This window comes from Mycteria americana, chromosome 2, assembly GCF_035582795.1.
Source record: "Mycteria americana isolate JAX WOST 10 ecotype Jacksonville Zoo and Gardens chromosome 2, USCA_MyAme_1.0, whole genome shotgun sequence".
NCBI lineage: Eukaryota > Metazoa > Chordata > Aves > Ciconiiformes > Ciconiidae > Mycteria > Mycteria americana.
The window spans coordinates 50870391-50889317 of NC_134366.1; the positions used below are offsets into that span (position 1 = coordinate 50870391).

Genomic DNA, 18927 nt, shown 5'->3' on the forward strand with positions numbered 1-18927 from the left:
GTGTGCTGAAACCTGGGTGTCGATTACTTGGATTGATAGCAGTGAGGAATCAATTGCTATTTGAATAAGATTGTGACAGTCCACACAGTCACATAGCTTCTATGAAAAGAACAGTGCCTCCTGTGTTATTGAGATTATAGTGCAGGACCCAGAGAAAACTTAAGAGGATTAGTTAGGGCGTGTTGCATTAAGCCTGACTGCTTAATCAGAAGGATTTTTTCCTGAAGATTATTTTCTTGGCAAAACTGAGAAAATCGGGCTCTTGATGAACTCCAGGGGCTTGCTCTGAAGGCTTGGAGCAAGCAAAATCCTAATGTGCTAACATGACTGGTTAGACCATGTTTTTCCCGGGTCAGTGATGAACTGTCGTCTCTGCATGATGGGAGGAGACAGTGGCAAATGTGCTTGTGATATTATACTGTCCTTGGTAGGTGGCAGTCCTTGTTTGACTAGAATCCAGTATTTATATAGCTTCTTACAGTATCAACAACTTTCTGACTGGAAAATAATTGCCTGGATTAAAGTGGTTGAGTCTTGCACTGAGAGCATTAAGCCCTGGTCAGCTCTCCCCCCCCCCCATCCCCAGTTCTGAACTTTAGCAACCTGTCCAATTTTCTGTGCATGAGGTAGAAGAGGATTTGTTATAAACATGTTTCAGAAATGCATTTTCCCCTCCCGAGGATGTGCTAGAGGAAGCAGTTGTGCTTGTTAAATCTCAACTTCAGGGATCTCTGCAACTCCAGTGATTCCGTCAGTGATGCTGGTTCACATACCTCTTTTGGCAGAAAACACTTCCATGCAATGGGTTCAAGCTAAACAGTTGCCAGTTAAGTTTTAATTTCTCTGTAACTCTAGAATGCTTTAGACATGCAGAATCTCATGTGGGTGTATATCTTTGTGGGTAGATGGATCAACCCTTGACAGATGAAAATCTCATCCTCTCACTGAACATACGTTCTAAATCTCTCCTGTGAGAATGTACAGGAGCCTACTAGCCAATTTCACTCCCTCTTCAGCCTTAATCAATATATTGTAAATAGTGTGGGAACTGCCATGTTAGGGGCGTGTCTGTATTTGTTTTATGAAGGTTCATTTTGCTAATTGACAGGTTGGTAGACTAATGTACGCTCCTGCTCCTTGGGTGTATTAAAGATGGGCTCTGATTTTTTTCTTTTTTTTAATATCCTCCCCTCCCCCAAGCTTGACACTTCTTTTTGTTGATATCTTACAGTACTGAGCTTCAAGTCAGCAATAAAAAGAGAAACTTACTTGTGTTCTAAATGAGTGAAGCTCTGAAGAAGCAGATCTCCCACTCTCTCTCCCTCCTCCTAGTTTAAAATTAGATCTGCTGGCCCAACAGGAAGGGGCTTACATTTCTTTCTCACTTTCCAACTGTCAAGCAGAGCATGTAGTCATGCTGAACAAAGCAGCAGCATTCCTGGATCCTTTTAATGATGTATTCAGAACTCCAGTGTCTCCTGATTTAATGAGTACAGTGAATGTATTCACAACTAACAAGAGTGTGCTCATTAAACAGCAGTAAGTTAACTGTCCTATTCTTTTCTGGCAATCCAGTTCATAATTAAATGGGGCCATATCTGAACACAACACTGGGCGGTAAAATGGAGAGGTTAGATGTTCTGTGGGTATGCATGGTTAGATAGGATTGTTGGAGTACAAGTAATTTAGCTTAGCTTGCCTCGCTGATAGGGCTACTTTTCTTGGTGGGGGCTTTGTGTTTACGAGTCCCAACCAACCAAAAAGTTTAAACTTAAGCAGTTAGCCAAAATGTTAGTTTAAATTGTCTTTTAGTTGGTAGCTTTCAGGTTTATATTCTACTGTATTGTATTGTACTGTTACTGTTATGTAAATCCGAAGTAGCACAGCTGTACTAGCTGAAATTACTAGAGTGTAACTGAGGGCAGAATTGGACCCTTGTTTGACTTGACTGCTACATAAACTCAATCCTGATGGTTAGGTGGTGACATTTGAAAAATGAATAGATCAGTTTAGTGTTTTGGATTCACAGATGCAAGCTGAACCAAGGGTTATGCCGCTCGGAGGCATACAGGAGCTTGTTGGAATTGTCTTCAGTGATGTTAAAATACACGTAGCAACTGAGTGCTCATGTAAGTTACCTGCTTCCAAAAGCACACTTACCTTAATTTTTCGTGGAACTACAGGTAAAAGCATAAATACTGAATACTTAACTTTGCTTTTAATCTGATGTCTGTTCTGAAGTGTTTTGGTTTTGATAGTTGCAAGCAGTATTTAATAACAGATTTGGAGGCAGAGGGAATTTGGGCCTGAGGGAGGCATAGCACGTGTACTCTGTTTTTCTGATGGCAACCTCCTGACACTGTTTTGGGGGCTTTTAGCATAATCAGGATGACACCAAACCAATTCTTATTTAAAATGAGCTGACAATCTATTCAGTTTGTGCTGTCTAGCTTTCTTTAAACTGGTTTCAGAAAAAAGCCATACAGTCCTTAGTACCTGTTTGCCATCTGGAGCAGCAGGCTCCCGTGGGGATAGAGGCAGATGTACCGAATGCCTGATGAAGCCTTCTGCAGCTGCTGCCTGTTACCACAGGCTGGCTATACCTGGCTCCGATTGTTGTTCCTCAGCCAGTCCTTGCAGGTCCCTGGCATGGGTGCCTGTGTAAGTCTATCAAAGGTATGCTGAATTCTCTACTAAATAATCATTAAACTTTCCTTCTTTCCTCTTTTCCTTAAGAGCCATTTTCATTCAGATACACTGAGTAAGCATCATTGCCTGTCTTCTACACCTGTCCTTCACATTAATACTGAATGGTAAGGTTCCTTTTAAATGTAAACAGTGCTTTGTTCATGATGGTGTATGTTGTAAAACCTAAGCGTGAATTGTTTGATGTAATTCAAAGGAAGAAAGCTTGCACGCTCCAGAGTAAGGAAGAACTTGTTCTTTCCATCTTTAAATACGAAGAATGAGCTACAGTGGTTGATTGAAACTGGAAACCACTTGTTTACTTGGGATGTCATGTGGAGACACACTTGCATCTACTAGTGTCTTGTGTAGTGAGCACACTGTGTGCGTAGAGAAAGAGGACAGAGGTAGGGAGGAGACTTCAGGGTTTCTTTGTTTTTTGGTGGTGTGGGGCTTTTTTTGGTTTTGGTGTGGTTTTTTTTGGTGTGTGTGGGTTTGTTTGTTTTAATCCTCAGTAAAACTTTCCCTGCTGGTGTCTGGAACAGGTGAATTCAGCTGCATGACCTTTTTGTGTAACTTGTTGATGGAGGTGCGATGGGTACTGCCATAGGGATAGCATATACAACTGAGGCATGGAGTGATGTTTTGTGATCTGTTGCTTTCTACTTCTAGTGTCAGGGTTTTTTCTGTCTATATCATGCAGATTGGTAAAAGGCCTGGGTGTCTTTCTTCCGTGTGTGTGTTTGGAGGGGTGGTTGTTGATTTGGTTTTTGTTTTTTCGTGTTGCAGGATTGCCAAAGCAGAAGAGGACTATTTGGGGAACAAGCTGCTTTTATTTTATTCTTATTTCTGAGATTGAATTGCTTTTAACTTTTTTTTTTTGGACACTAGACCACAAATGTGCATTAGACTAGGACGAAAGTGGACACAGTTCCGGTGTTACAATGCTCAATCCTATTTTTGCAAGATCTTAAATCTTTCTAAATTAATTTTAAACTTTGTCTGTATTGTGGCTTATAGCTTTCCTGTAGTAGTCACATAACTTATTTTATACTTTTAATATTAAGACAGTCAACTACTCTGCCCATTTATTCAGAGACTAATCTGCTGTTTACTGACTGTGCCTGGGTATCTGAAAAGCCGAGACACATTCCGAATGTTCTAGTTCTGAATAATAATTTAGGCTGCCTACATACAGTGTTTTCAGAGAAGCTGCAGGGGAAGGATTTTGGATTGAACACATATTTGCTGGTGTGGGTGTGAAAGGGCGGTGTAGGGGATATTCACTGGAAAAATTATCCACAGTTTTGTCTGTAAACTTTCTTGGCCCATCACTTCAGTTTGGATCTTTACACCCACCGTGCCTAATAGCAGTTACTATAAAGGACAAACTTTTGTTACCTTGCACTAGTAAAACGACACTAGTTAATAAGCACAGACAAGCTACTCCCTTCTTCCAGCCTCTCTTTAGATTATTTTTAAAAAGACAATGACCTTTTCCTTCCTCACCACGAAGTTAAGATGGTAATGAATGTTATATTACAAATTTATCAAATAAAATAGTTTAGAAATGAGTTGAAATATGTTGCAGGTAAAGGACATAAAGAAATTTTGTGCTTTGTATGTGGGCTTATTATGAGGGTTAGTTTGTTTGTTTGTTTGTTTTTTTATTCAATGGCAAATGGACTGTCAAAGAATAGATGTGCCAGACTGTGGACTTGAGTTACTTCAAATACTTCTGCAGTACCACCATGAAGCAGACAGTCTTCAGGATATGTAGTGTGAGTAGATGGATGATGTAGATCATGCAGTACTGGACTGATCCTGCTGTGGTGGCATAATGTTTTACAGGTAGGCAGGAGACATCTAATTAAAGACATCTAGGTCTTACATCTAGTATCAGACATCTAGTGTCAGCAAGGTGACTCTTTTTCATAAAAATCTGTGTGTAAATAGCAACAAGTAACTATTTGCTTATTGCTTATAGAAGTCCTATGTTTATATTTTGCAAAAGCTGGGGTAACGCTCAGGTGTCCAAATCTGTCATTTGCTGTTTTTCATTGTTATCTTTTTGTCTTCCCATCCTTCAGGAGCAGAGCTGATTGCACTTCTGTGAGAATTTAATCTCACTGCATGTACTGCAAGTATCTTGAGTAAAATGTGCTTTGGGATTTATACATGCCTTTTGTTTTTGTAAATTAAAAAAAAAGGGGGGGGGTGATCATTCAGTAACAGTTTACCCAGGTACTGCTCAACAGAGTGTCTTGATGCAAACTACTTTTCCTCTGTGAAAGTCAGGTGAATAGTTGGTGATTCCTTTATCTAACAACAAATCAGTTATTTAAATTGGAATGGAGCAGAATGCCTTGAACGTCTGTGGTACACTGATCTGGCAATTCACATCCACAGTTGCATACAAAGCAATGACTTGTGTTTCAGAATAAACTTTGCCAAAGAATAAACCCAAGCAAATCTATACAAGGTTTAGTAGCCAGTCAGCTGTAGAGTTAAATCCTTATTTGTCTCACTGAATATTTAACAGTGACACAGTCTGGCAAAGGATAAATAATCTTACTGTCAGTTTCATTCTTGATTATAGTGTCAGCAAATCTTCCTGCTGCTGAAGATGTGTGGGCAAGACAGATGGAAGATGGCAATTACATGGACTCACTGGGAAATTTGAAAGAAAAATGTTGGTTGAAAAATTCTTAATTCTCAGAAAAACTAAACTTTGTAACTGAAAAATGAATTAAAACAAAAAAAGGATTTTCACAATACTTTATGTGCTGTGATTTCAGGGAAACATCTGTGTAAATCCCAACTTGTACACAAAGGGTATGAACAGGAAATCTTTCTTCTTAGTTCTGCATGTTGGTGAAAAGCAACGTTTTTCTCTGAAATTTCAGCCTTTAACAGAGTATTTTATTCCACTCCCTGACCACTAAAGTGCTGTATTTGCATATTGCTGCGAATGTTAGTTCTGGATTGTCTTGAATAGATACTGATTGCTGAAGGCCTACTGCTGTATTTCTTTCCTTCTCTTTTTCTATTTTTCATTCTTGGGGAAGAAAGGGAAACTTTTTTAAAAATTATTTTTCTGTATCTCTGCCTTTTAAAGTTCTGTAGTACTGGAAAAAAATGTATCTCCCTAACAGTGGAACTAAGTGGTATAAATAACTTGGGGAGGGGAAGATGTTGTCTTTGAAATAGGACAGGTACAATATTGTTCTCTGTGAAAAGTTCTATGTGAAATATTTTCATTTGTTATTACTTTAAATCTTGTTACTTCACCATCAGGCTCAAATTTAATTTTTCCTATTGCAGGTCTTTGTGTTCAGGCTTAAGATGAAGTATAGAAGTGCACACGGGAATAGAATTGCATTTTCAAATGTAAATCACCTCATCAAATCCACCGTTCACCATATGGTGAATTTCAGTCTTCTGTAATCACAGCCTGATACTCATAACAGTTCTTGCACTTTAATATATTAAAACTGTATGAGTCAGGACTGTTGTGAAGCAGGAAACAGTGGTGTGAAAAGGCACTGGGAATATCTGCAGCTCCACTGATAAAGTAAATGACGGTTTATGTATCTTAAAGGCTGGACAGTATCCAGGCATACGGTTATGCTCAGTGTTGAACTGAAGAATAGCAGGATGATTGAATGCAAATCAATCTGAAAACATGCACGAGTGTAAAGAATTCATATAGTAAGAAGTCATTCCAAAATGAGGAATCTTCTTTGATCAGAGTTGGGTTGTCAGCATCCAAAAGCTTGGTGCAATAGGAAGCACTGTAAATAGCCATCAATGTAGGTGTGAGTCTTTTGAATAATTACAATTGAATTTTAAAAAAATCTAGATAGTTAGACACAAGTGGGAAGGTAACTTCTAATAAGCAAGATCAGATGAGAAATGTTTAAAATTGCATTATCCTTTATTTTGTCTTAAGGACCATTTGTTTTTGGAGAGGTTTTGCAGGGAGGGAGTTGCACTTCTGTCTACAAAGACTCAAAAGTTTGTCATTGGTGCAAACTTACCCTTGGAAGACAATGTTTACACAGCCTTTGTTTTGACACTGTGAGTTGAATCAGTCCACAAAGAGAATTGCTACTGGGAGAAGAGGTGGCTGCAATTGCAAACTTGTCCTGAATGTGAGGGGATGGGAGGTTGTCTGAGAAGAACTGTTGCGATCTGTCTTGGAGGAGAAATTAAGAAAGGAAATTGCTCGATAGTCGTCTTGAGGAATGATAAATTATTTCCAAATCCTTAAAACTCAAAGTTTCCTGAGGTGACAGCTCATGCACTATATAAAAATGCCGTTTTGAGGAGGGCAGAGTTTGTGACTGGCTTTCCTTTGGAGGATAATTTCAGCAAAATGGGGTTTAATTTGTGGGAGTACTTGCGTGATTGCCAGATGAGCTCATAGCTCTGTTCTCTCATCAGTGTTTCAAGACTTGCAGCAGAAAGCCTCAGTCTTTTGAAATGTATGCAGCTTTAAAGTACGGCTTTATTTTGTTCTATAGAGAAATCTTACTACTTTTGTGAGGACTCTGGAAACATTTTGTAGTGTTTTCATGATGATATACACTTCCCTGTTTACATTTTCTATGTGATGTTTAAGAGGAAAAGATTTACTAACATCTGTTCTGTCCAGAGGATGTTTGCATACAGTTGTCTATACTGCTCTGTGCTCAAACTAAAAATTTTGGACATGGTTAAGAATGTAGATATTGTAAAAAGCACTTGAAAGATGAAGGCTTTAATGCAGCAGACTGAAGAGAGGACTAGACTAACCCTTTCTCTTTGATTCAGTTTGGTAGTTTGTGTAACTGCTCTGCCAAGAGAGGGCGAGGAAACTTGTGCATGAGCCAAAGTTACAATTGCATTCAAATGACCTTACAGCATGAAGAACTGTTCATGTGGGGGAAATGCAAATAGAAGCGACACTTAAAGCGAGCCTGCTAGCCAAATGGTGAAATTGTGGAGGGGAAAAGGAGGCTCAAGAAAGGAAGAATGCTATGCAGATGATCAAGAGCAAAAAGAGTTGGAAACCAGGTACAGCAATGGCTGCTACGGAGCTGTAATCCCCTGATACTGTTTGTCTCTCTTAGAGCTTAGTTTTGAATGTAGTATGTATGTAGTGTGTGTGCAGAGGCATTGCTAGCCATGTTTTAAATTAATGCAGACAAAGGAAGGGAACATGGCAAATGCTGCTTTAGTACTTTTTTGGATTCCCTTACTCTGCAGTTTCGTTGAATACTGTTTTTCAGCTAGTGCACTGCATAACGCTGCCTGGCCTCTTTCTCAAATAATGCTGAGCTGAACTGCTGTTGAAAAAAGCAAAATGGTTAAAAATTAATGCATGAATTTTGGATGGTATGAGCTATTTTCTTAATAGAATTTTTTTTTTTAAGAATAATTCTTTTAAACCTTGATGGCTCTGAAATGTTTGATTACTGTTGGAGAGTTGCGTGTTTGTGTTCTGGTGGCTGGAACGTGGGAAAGCTATTTGATTCTCCCCCCACCCCCCCTTGTTACTGTGAATTTGTTTGCTTACCAATTCATTTTAATGCAATAATCTTCACTGCTATAATAAAATGAGGAACGACTCTTTATAATTTACTAATTCTTTTTCCTACTCCACAACTTGGCTGTGTCTGAACTCTGTTAAAAGAATGCGTACATTTAGTGAATCTGTAAAAAAATTTGCAACTGCTTCTAATAAAGTTAAAACAAGAAATCAAGTTTAACTTTATTTTTCACATGCTCTTTGTTACAAACCCCATTTCATCTTGGAGCCAAAATAGTTTAAAGGGCCTTTCTATGTTTGGGAGCTTTTTAGCTTTGGAACAATGCCCATACTAGTTGTCCCTTGCTCTGTGATTGACTGGCTTGAATGAAGGAAGCTGATGTTTCTTAATCAAAAGCTTTACATTTTAAAACTTCCTAAAAATGCTTTGGACTGGCACTACCTGCAATACCTAAAATCCTTAACACACTCAAAAATCTCAGTGCTACAGCTGTTTTTAGACTATTGTATGAAAGCAAAGGGAAGGAAATGAGACATTTTTGTAGAGTTGTTAGCATCTCTAACATTGCAAATTATGGGAGCATAATTGTAGCTGGACAGAGATGGAGTTCATATCGTGCAGAAAGAATACCCTTCTTGTTAGCTCTTTTTACTCTCTTCCTTCTCTGTCCCCACTAGTTCAGGTAGAATTTCATTGCAGCCGGAGGGCACTTAAATTCTAGTAGGAGCCCTTGTCCATAGGGATTAGACTAAAAAAAGCTAAGTTGTTCTTGAGGGAAATACATCTGATGGATTTTTCTTGTTCATGTTCATATGGCTCCCTTTTTCTCTTGTAAATTCTTGGTTTGCCCCTTAATAAAGAACATAAAGGTACAGTGAATACAAAGAGTTTGTATGTTCCCTGTTCACTTAACTTACCCATGCTTCTTGTTTCTTTCTGTTAAGTCTACTTCCAGTGAGGTGCTTATATTCATCACAGAGTGGCTCAGAATTTGTCCCCACTTTTTTTTATATATCTCTGTGGAGGAACACCTGCCTTGCACAGGTGTTGACGAATTTTCAGTTCTTGGGGAGAAAGTCTCTTTGAAGGAACATGTTAAAATCAGAAGTATTTTTCAACAGACTTTTTATTTCTTCTCAAACCCTGCTCCCCCTTTGTGTGTCCCAGGTCTTGCTTTTAATGTATGTACTGCTATGGCATGGACTGTAATGGAAATCAGTTTTGTTTCTTTCTGGTGAACTGTGTGCCAAAACATGGCATTAACACAGATACTAAAAAGAAAAGTTGGAGGCAGAGGAAACTTATGTGAAAGGTGCTGTTAGAAACTGCCCTGTAGTCGGGAGGTCTTGTTCAGTGAGCAGTCTGGTTCTAAATTGTGTGAAGGGAACTTGAATAAAAGCAAAGAGTAGGTCTGTACTAAAACCTGCAGTCTTTGCAGACTAGCAAGAAAACAGAATAACTTAATTAAGTCTTTAAATAGAACTGAAAGTACTGGGACTAATTTATAATACATTTACTAGCCTTCCTAATTAGGATTTTAGTTGGAATTATTCTGAGACAGCTCGTTTCAAATATGAAATTAAAGACTGAGGTGGATATGTGGCCTTTTAGAGCAGTACAGCTTGCCTTCAAATCATTACTAGTCTTTGTGGGGCTGTACAAGAATTACTGGGAAAACGGGAGGATTAGAAGTGATAGGAGTGTATTTCACTTTGTGGTTTCCATGTTGTTGGATTTTTAAATACTGAAACTATTTCCTCATCAACTGTGATACTGTTCCCTTTGATCCCACCTTATTCTGAAATCCTTTTTCTCTAAAAGAGATGAAATGTGCTTCCTGATGTCATTTGACCTCACACATACAAGGTTTCATCAGAGAGCTGGAACTGAAGTTGAAAAATGTAGCTGACAAAGAAACTTTAAATACAGGAAGTGCAGAAAGAATAGCTGCCTAGTTAGGCTGTAAAAATCATGTGAACTTTAAGCCACTCAAGAGCTTAATTTAGTGGAAGACTGGCTGGAGAGGCTTAATATAGATAGCTCAGATATCATGTGGAAACTCTAATTTAGACATGTATTGATATAAGAGGCCTTGAGCTTATTTGTATTTATTCCTGGCCAGATTGTTTTTTTGCTTCCCTCCCTAAACCCCACTCTTTATTCTCAGGAAATGCAGTATATTGGTAACTGTTGCTGCACAAATACACCAAACTGTGCCAGGGAGAGTGAAGGAAAATTGGCCTTCCAATACTGGCACTTGTTCTGGTTTAGCCAGTTTTCAGTGGAGTCTTCAGTAAACTTGTTTGGTACTGCTCCTGGTAACTTTGACTGGGAAGGTGAAACAAGTAGTGGCTCTGGTCAGGATAGCCTTCCACTTGCTGAGAAGTGTTGGTGAGTTTTGAACCTGGCTTTTCCTTTTCTTCCCATAAGTGAAGTTCTTGAAGTGGTGAGAGAGACAACGAATGTGGTAGGGAAAATGCTTGTCTCAAAGTTCAGAGGAAGGCAGGTAAGTTAATTCACATGCATCACCCTCTCAGTGCCCTTCTTCCAATGTAAAACAAAACAAAAGAAAGCAAACTTGAGTTTAAGTGTTTATCTTGAAATGGCAGAGTCTTTAGATCAGACAAATTCTTTGCTCTTCTCTGCCTCTGAAAGAAAGATGCAAGTTCACTGGGCTTTCTACTCTTTTTCCTTATTCTTTTTTTTTTAAAGTTGTGCCTAAGCACTGGTTTACTTGTATGTTTCCCAATACTGTAACTTCAGATTACAGCTATGACATCAACAATTTTTGACTCTGTTCAGAAAACTTCTTGTTTCTGGCGTAGTCGTTAACATAGCATCAGTAGGAAGGTCATAGTGTTACTGATGTGACTTGCCCTCTGATGGAAGTGTCATGGGAAAAACAAATGGACGAATGGATTCCCTGTATGTTTACAGTAGCCATGGAAATTTCTGCTTTGCTAAAGTCTATATTAAGCTTAGGAAAAAAACCCACCCACACTCCAAGTCTTTACTGTAAAATAACTGATGCTTTCAAGTATCACTTCAACTCTGCACAGGAATTTATTTGGGGTAAAATCATACTGTTGGTCTGGAAGCAGCTGGGGATTTTAACTGTACAAGAAAAAATGCTTCTGAAGCATGTGTTCAAAGTCTGGAGTAGGTGTTGTTGATATCACTCCCAGACTTCTTAAAATTACAGCCCTGAATGCAGTCATGGTTTATGACATGTAACTGTACTTATGGATCTGTGACTTCATAACTGGGGATTTAGTCTGGGAGGTATCATTATGAAAACTACTGTTGTTTTCCATGTGAAGAATTAAAATACCTCAACATCCTTACAAAAACAGAAACAAAGTAAATAGAACACCTTCAGTTTTAAAAACTTTTTAAGCTGATGACGAACGTTTCACTACTTAAATTCTCTGTGAACAAAGCTAACTTCTATGAACCATATAGAGTAAGGCTGGGAATAAGAGTCAGACCAACGCTCTTTGTGGTGGGTTGCAGAGTTTTTGCTGTAATGACACAAGGACTCTGTTGTTCATCCATTTTGAATAAGTCACAGTACTGTCCTCTGGTAGCAGTGAGTGGTGGAAGTTGCGGAAGTGGGTGGTGTATACAGGGAGGACAGTTCTGTGTATGAAGTTTCAAAGTCTTGCTAACTTTTTCTGTGTCTTTCTGAGAGATGGCAAGTTCCTTTTTAGTTAAAAAAATCTCAAATACAGATACTGTGAGTCAAGAGGCCTTTTTTTTTTTAAGACATCTTGAAAATTTTGGATGCCACTTAAGCATAGTTATACAGTGCAGAATGCCATTTTATGCATTGTCTGAAGATGACCTACTTCTTGTCATGTCTCTGTTACATTTGCATTTACCATAGTTTAAAAGTAATTAAAATCTGTTGGTTAGAATAAAATAACTTTTTGAAGGGGGAAAGAGGGAAATATTTATATTTTGTCTTTATTGAACAATATTGCATTGCTTTGCTACTGACAAGAAAAGACCATCTCAAGTTTTTGAGAGAACGCCTATGTGAAGGACAGCCTCAATCTCTAAGATTCATTTGTATTAGAAGTAGGTTTTGTTACAACTTTGTCCCAAAATGCAAACCAAATGTTTTTACATACAACTTTTTTGAACATCAGACCAATCCCTTATTCCATTAAATTCTTGCTGTTAAACTGGAGAACTCAGTTCTAGAGTTAGAAAGGAACAAACAACTGGGTATTTTTGGTTTTGAAGTACTCTTTCATTTCATGAAGTGCTATCAGAATTCTCCCTTGTCAAGGTTTGATAGAAACATGCCTCGCCTACCTTTTTGAGACTCTTAACTGGCCTTTAATTCTGTATCTCCAAACTTTGGGTAATGGAGGATCTTATGTGCATTTCTCCTGTAGTGATCATAGCATGCAATGAAGCAGCAGAACCCACAACACAGTTATCCATATAAAAGTGACCTGGGCAAGCCTTTTAATCCCTCTGTTTTATTACTGTTTTATAGTGAGAAAAATAACTTTGAGTGTTGGGAGCATTGTACTTGCCTACAAAATGTCCTGTATGTTATTACGTGTTGCTTATAAAGACCTCCAGAGAAACAATCATGGAAGACTGCTGAATTGTGAACTAATATATATTAGAGTGTACTTCAGATTATCAATGTGTTTCTAGCATATTCAGATTTTACAGTCAGTGTTGCTTATAATGCAAAAAAAGGCACTTTCAGTACAGTTTTTTGAGATTGCCTGTAAAGTATCTATCACCCTGGGGGGAAAAAAAATAAAATGTTCTGTCTGTGATGGGTGCGCAGTAAAGGCTTCCTTAACTCGACAAACCATTCTTTAGTCTGCCTCTTCAGTCTCTCATGTCACCAGACTGAGCTGTGGGTCTGTTATTAGGTCTGCAGAAATGTTTTCCACTGATAATGTACATGTCTTGTAGTTGAGAAGCTATTTTTAGCAGTCTGGTTAGACTCTTAGAGTCACTGAGGGACAGAGTCCTGGTGGAGAGCTGTAAAAGGGAGCTGCCAATGGTTTGGAATGGGAAGGGGGAAAAAGGTACCTTTCATTCCCAACTGTTTTGTCTGGTTTTGACTATGTTGTTATTTCCTGGTAATTTGCAAAGAAAAAGCACATTTCTCAGGTCTCTTAGCTTGCGTTCAGCTAGGAATAATCTCTGTGTTATTGAGGGAAAATTGGTAGAAATGCATGGGGGAAACTTCCTTTTTCACTGTGATGATATTCAAAAGCTGCCTGGATCTCAACAAACTGACACCTTTTGACTAGAGTGACTCTGAGAAGTGCTGCTGCTCTTCACTATGCGTTAGTAGAAAGACTGACCTGAGACAGTTTGGATGAAGTGGGAGTTACATTAATTTGTACACTGCATTTGCTTATATGCAAGACTTTTTTCCTGATTGCACAGTAACCAGGGAAGGGTGATGCAGACAACAATGCCACTGAAAAAGGAAATTGTTATAAATTGTGGAACCTTTAATTTGACCATGATACTCAGCTATAGGCAGCTTTTTAATATTTAAAATTTGATATTTAAAAAAACTCTTATGAGCTTCAATTTGATCTATTTTATTCACAGAACTATTGCACAAAAAGACAGCTGAGGTAGAAAAATAGCACAAAGCACAAGAGGGCCCACCAATTTACATGTTTATGTGCTGCATTATGAACTTGGAGCAGGAAAGCTGCTGTTTTTTTCCTGGTGGCAGAATAGCTAGTGAGATTTCCCCTAAATACATTGCTGCACTTTTCCCCTTCCTCCCTTCCAACTTTTTACTTGTAATGTCTGTTTTGTGCTAAAGTCAAAGGTCATTCCCAGTGTTTCAGTCTCCATGTGCATGGTTGAGTGAATGTGTTTTTCTTCACTTTCATGTTTATCTTTGCAAATAAAATCTGCAGGTAGAGACTTTAAAATGGAATTCAAAGCTGCTTGAAGACTTCTCTAAATGGCATACCTGGGAATGCTGCCACATAGCAGAAACATTTCAGTGATGTGTACTTCATTGCTGTGGGGACACCAACGATAAAGCAAGCTAGGCTGTGTCAGTTGCTCTAGTGTTTCATAAAACAACATTCCATGCAATTGAAGGTTTGTGGGCATGCTGAAGTGAAACTTAGCCATCTTTCTTTTTACTATTTATTGTTAGGTTTTATATGTTCCACCATACTATCTCTTCATACCAGGGTAGTGTCATCCACCTGATATTGAAAAAACTTCCTTTTTTTTCTCTCAGTTGAAAATAACTTTCAAAATGTTTGTCTGTCTTTCCTCTGGCCAATCAGAACAGGTTCATGCTGAACGTTATCTTTCTTCATTTTGACTGGTGGCCATTGCTCCTGCTGCGACTATCGTACGTGGCTGACTCTTGTGCTACATGTGTAGTCTTGTGGATTTTGGGTTTAATCTGGTGGTGCAACTTGGCCTGTGTAGGATGTTTATAGGAAAATTCTGCATGTGGCACTTCAGCTTTGTTGGGTCAGGTATTTTCTGCCCACTATCATATGTGTTGTGTAGAACATGTGATGTATTCTGGGTAATTTGCAAACTTGCTAGCTAAAGTTCAGTTTACTTGTTACAGCTGTTTGTAATTCGTCTGGAAGAACACAGACCATAATGGTTAAAACCTGGCAGCCATGGTGGCACCCCTTGTCTTGCAGCAAGGGGAGCTGACAATGAATGCAAACTGTACTACAGTAGCTAACCATTAAATGTTTGGTTTTAAAACTGATGGCATACATATCTGTTGCTGAGCCTGGTGGCTGTCCTGGGGAACATAAGAATGATGTGGCCAGTGTCCTCCCTAATTGCCTTTTACTTTGCACTGTGAATGCAGGTATGTTTGGAGCAAGGATGGAACATGCTCAAATTGTCTTCCTGCCTTCATCTGTAGGAATATACTCTTATCACTGTGCACTAAGGTGCATTTACATTACTTTAACCAGAATTGTAAAAAAAATAACTAAAAAATTCCAAGAACTGAGCAGGACAGATTCATATATCTTCAGTGACATATTTGTGATGCATGACTGCAAAAACAAGCTTCTTATAAGAATAAACTTTTGCAAGGCGAAAGAGGAAAAAGTTGGCCTGAACTTGGAAACCTGCTGCTGCAGCTAAACACCATGCCAGTAAATCATATATGCAGTCTAGTGGCAAGAAAATATTATTCTTTGTGCTAGCTATATGTTTGGGTTTTGTATGGTTTCTTAATTGCACTGTAAATTGGTATCTCCAAATAGACGTCTGAACACAATGTAAAGATTGAAGAAGAACAGAAACCTATGAAATTACACTGTTATATAAAAGTTAGAAGGTGAAAACTTGCAAAAATTCCCCCAAAATGTAGTGCCAGTTGTTAAGGGATCTGTTGTCTGCTGCTGAACTTGTTTTATGTTGCTTTTTTCCTACCTCACTGTAGGTTTAGCATGGATTATCTGAAATCAGTGGGACTGATTTGCAACAATGGTTGTAAAACACCCTTCTGTTTGTATCAACATGGCTGTACGAGCACTCATTTGGCAGTAGGATTCTGTGAGAGACCACGTAGGTGTATGCTGTGTTGTTTCCATGCAATTTCATGGTATGTTCTGGGAAAACCAGTCTCTTATCTGGCCCTTCTGGCATACTGTGCAACTGATCTTAGCCGTGGATCTAAGTCAAGTTGCCGACCTTTTCCTCCTGCTTATTAATAAACCTTTGTGTTTCTACTGCAGTCAGTGTAGATAGAGTGAGACTGAGGAAGAGGGCATTTCAGCAGTGGCTCATCCTGCTGAGAAGGTGGCAGCATGCCGTACTCAAATTGCACAGAGATCATTTGGGCACCTGCCTGTGCAGGCAGCTGGTGTGGATTTTGGTGGCTGTGGAGTCTGGACTGAACAGGAGCTTTGGAGCAAGGGCACAAGTGGTGGAACTGCAGACCTATGATGAAAACCTGTAGATATCTTAAAAGAAAGAGAGCTCTAGGAAGGTTCTGGTGCAACTTGTCACTACCAAGACATTCACCTTAGAGGGGCTGTGCTAGACTTACTGCTGCTTAAAAGCTGGCTGCCTTTTTTAACTATAGGACCGTGGCTTATTTTGGCCTTGACATGTCAGTTGCTGGTGCTGCAGAAGTTTACAAGGGAATTATTGCTAGGCTTGAGTCACAGGAAACTTACTGTGCTTCCTGTTTTGGCCATGGAGATTCCAGCCTAATGGTGAATATCATTAGGGTATTTTGATGATGAATTTTTATTTAATAATATAAATGAGGTATGTGCACACTGTTTTTTTTTCTTCCTTTTCTGTTTCCATGGTGAGGGACAAGTGTGTGAAAACTGAGCTTCACTGCTGTGGGCCATGGGACCTTACAGAGACATAACAGCACATGGAAGAAGAATGGAATATTGTAAAGCGACAATTTCAAAGTGATGGAAGAATATTTTACTGAGAACAGAAAATGGTTCTTATTAGAAGTTGGGGGTTGTGTCTTTGCTGAACCCTGCAGTTGGTACAGATGAATAAACAGTATGTTTATGAAAACCAAGTCTGGATCCAGAACAGCAAGGGAAGTAAGACTGGTGGAGTGTACCCATGTCTCTACTCTGCAGTAGGAATAACTACAATGTTTAATTCCCTGCATCCTGGTAGGGGAAATACTGCAATTTTCTCTTTGGGATACCATCTTGTCTTTTGCTTGAACTGTTGCATGAACTGTTTGGACTGCTATGTTCTTCTGACCAAAAGGATGACCAAGAATTCATTAAACAAAGCCAAAACTGTTATTTGTATGGGGCAAGTGGTAGCCTGGAGATTTCTGCTGCTATTGGGCATGCTTCTTCATGTTACTTCAGCATTTCTTGCTGAAAATTCTGTTGGATCCCAAGCCCTCAGGCCTGTACACTGTAATATGTCACCTTTCATGTGCTTAAAGCATGACTAAATTTAAATCAAAGCTTTTCTACATGAACTGCAGAAGGAGTTAAATAGGTTGACTTCATTTCAGGGAAGTCAGTGCCTATGTAGAATATAGAAGTATTTTTCTAAAAATTCTCTCTTTTAATGATGTGATGTGCAGCCCTTTCCAAGCAAGTTAATTTTTCCCTGTCTGCCACACTAAGGTGCAAGGAAGTGCTCCCTCGACCTTCTTTAATAGCAAGGAGAGTTTCATATTCTCTCTTGACAGTAAAAGAGATATGATAAAGCCTTGAGGTCTGATGCTAGAACATATTGGACAGAGAACCTAAAATTAATGAAGGCTGAATAATGGAATTGAGGGTGCGCAGTCTCAAAGTACTCATTAATGTTATTGGCTTCAGCTGTCAAATCTTGGCTGCTTTTTACCTGTTTTAGCTCAAATAAGAGTTTTTATGTCAAATGAGCAATCTACACAGGGAATTTACAGTGTAGGTAAAGAGGTCTGTTCCTTTCAGGAAATCCTGTGTTTATATTCAGGACTGAACTTGTAGGCCTTGCTTTCCATTTTGTTTGTTGATGTAGAAATCTGAGTCTTCCACAACTCCCTTGATAGAAGCTTGCTTCTTCATGCACAAGCAAGAAGTGTGAAAGTCTTTAAAATAGTCAGACAATTACTTTGGCTTTAGTGATTACTTTCCTATGGCATCAAAGTCTATCATCTTCAAATGTAACTGTGGGTACTGAAAGTCCAGTCTGGTCTTAAATCTGAGGAAATATTATTGTTATTTTAAGGAAACTGAGTATTGGGAATGATAACTTTGCTTGTGAATAGAGTATGTGCATGAGTTGAGGAAAATGAATCCTAATTGTGGTTCTGAGGCTGATAGGACCTTTGCTCTGCCAAATTTAGGTCATGAAGAAAGAGTTTGAAGGAAGAAATTTCTAAGCATCGTAATACACTTGTATTGAGAGATGTTTTCTTTTAAACTGGGGGTGGGGAACATTAGTGATATTTTTATTTTTTTCAGTTAAATGAAGAAGCGCTTCAAATGCTGTGTTTTCCAACCTTGCAAACCTACATGTTGTTCTGTGTACTTTCACCTTTACCGTGCGTCTGTAATATTTTACGAAATTTGTCCAGTTCCTCTTATTGCCTGAGCAAGGGTTGCTTTTGATACTGTAGTGAAAAATTTCACTTTCAGAGAAAGTTTTCAGAGAAATTTCAGCCTACCAATTAAGTTGTAGAGTACACACAGGAAAAAATCCTTGACATACAGGAATAAGGTTCGTCAAAGAACTGTTTCCCTTCACTGAAAGCTGGCTTGGTTGCTTGCCTGAGGCAGTTGGTATACTCAGAATGCTTTCTGACCGGGTGCTAAGATATGAATAAGTCATAAGGCATGCTGATAAGTGGGAAACTGAATTGACTGATTGGTTACCAGGTTGGCTTGCCTAGTGCACTTACAGTAGTTTTAGGTCTCCATCAACAGAGATTTACAACAGAGTGGGAGCTGGCAGGGGGCAATTTGGTTAAGTGCTTTCTTACTGCCTGTGCCATGATTCTGGTGAGTAAGTGAAGTTCAATGTCCAGTACTATCTGTTGTGCATTTTTGAGAATATGTACATGCATACAGGAATTTATTTGAGGACAACTTCAAGAAGCACCATGTTTAAGGGTTATTGCAATTATTTTCCAAAATCAGTTTCCAAATTGTTTGGAACCATTTGATCCGTCTGTATGGAGTGACTTCAGATTTTTATTTTTGTGGCCCTTTGGGGAAAGCCACAATGC

General features: G+C 38.8%; 1 protein-coding gene across 10 annotated transcripts in view; it reads left to right on the top strand.

Annotated features, from left to right (window-relative positions):
- The window catches only part of TRAK1 (trafficking kinesin protein 1), a 707654-nt gene that overhangs the window by 19945 nt on the left and 668782 nt on the right, over positions 1–18927 (top strand). For 4 of the 10 annotated variants that reach the window (XR_012774264.1, XM_075493386.1, XM_075493384.1 and 1 more), the window contains exon 1: positions 7591–7743. The exons of 4 other annotated variants lie outside the window; for them this stretch is intronic. Coding sequence is in view for 5 of the 6 variants with exons in the window: in XM_075493386.1 (XP_075349501.1) it covers positions 7658–7743 (86 nt within the window). In the remaining variant the exon portion in view is untranslated. Of the gene's footprint in view, positions 1–7577; positions 7744–18927 lie in introns of those variants that run through there. 2 more of the 10 variants (XM_075493378.1, XM_075493379.1) reach the window with 2 other exon arrangements.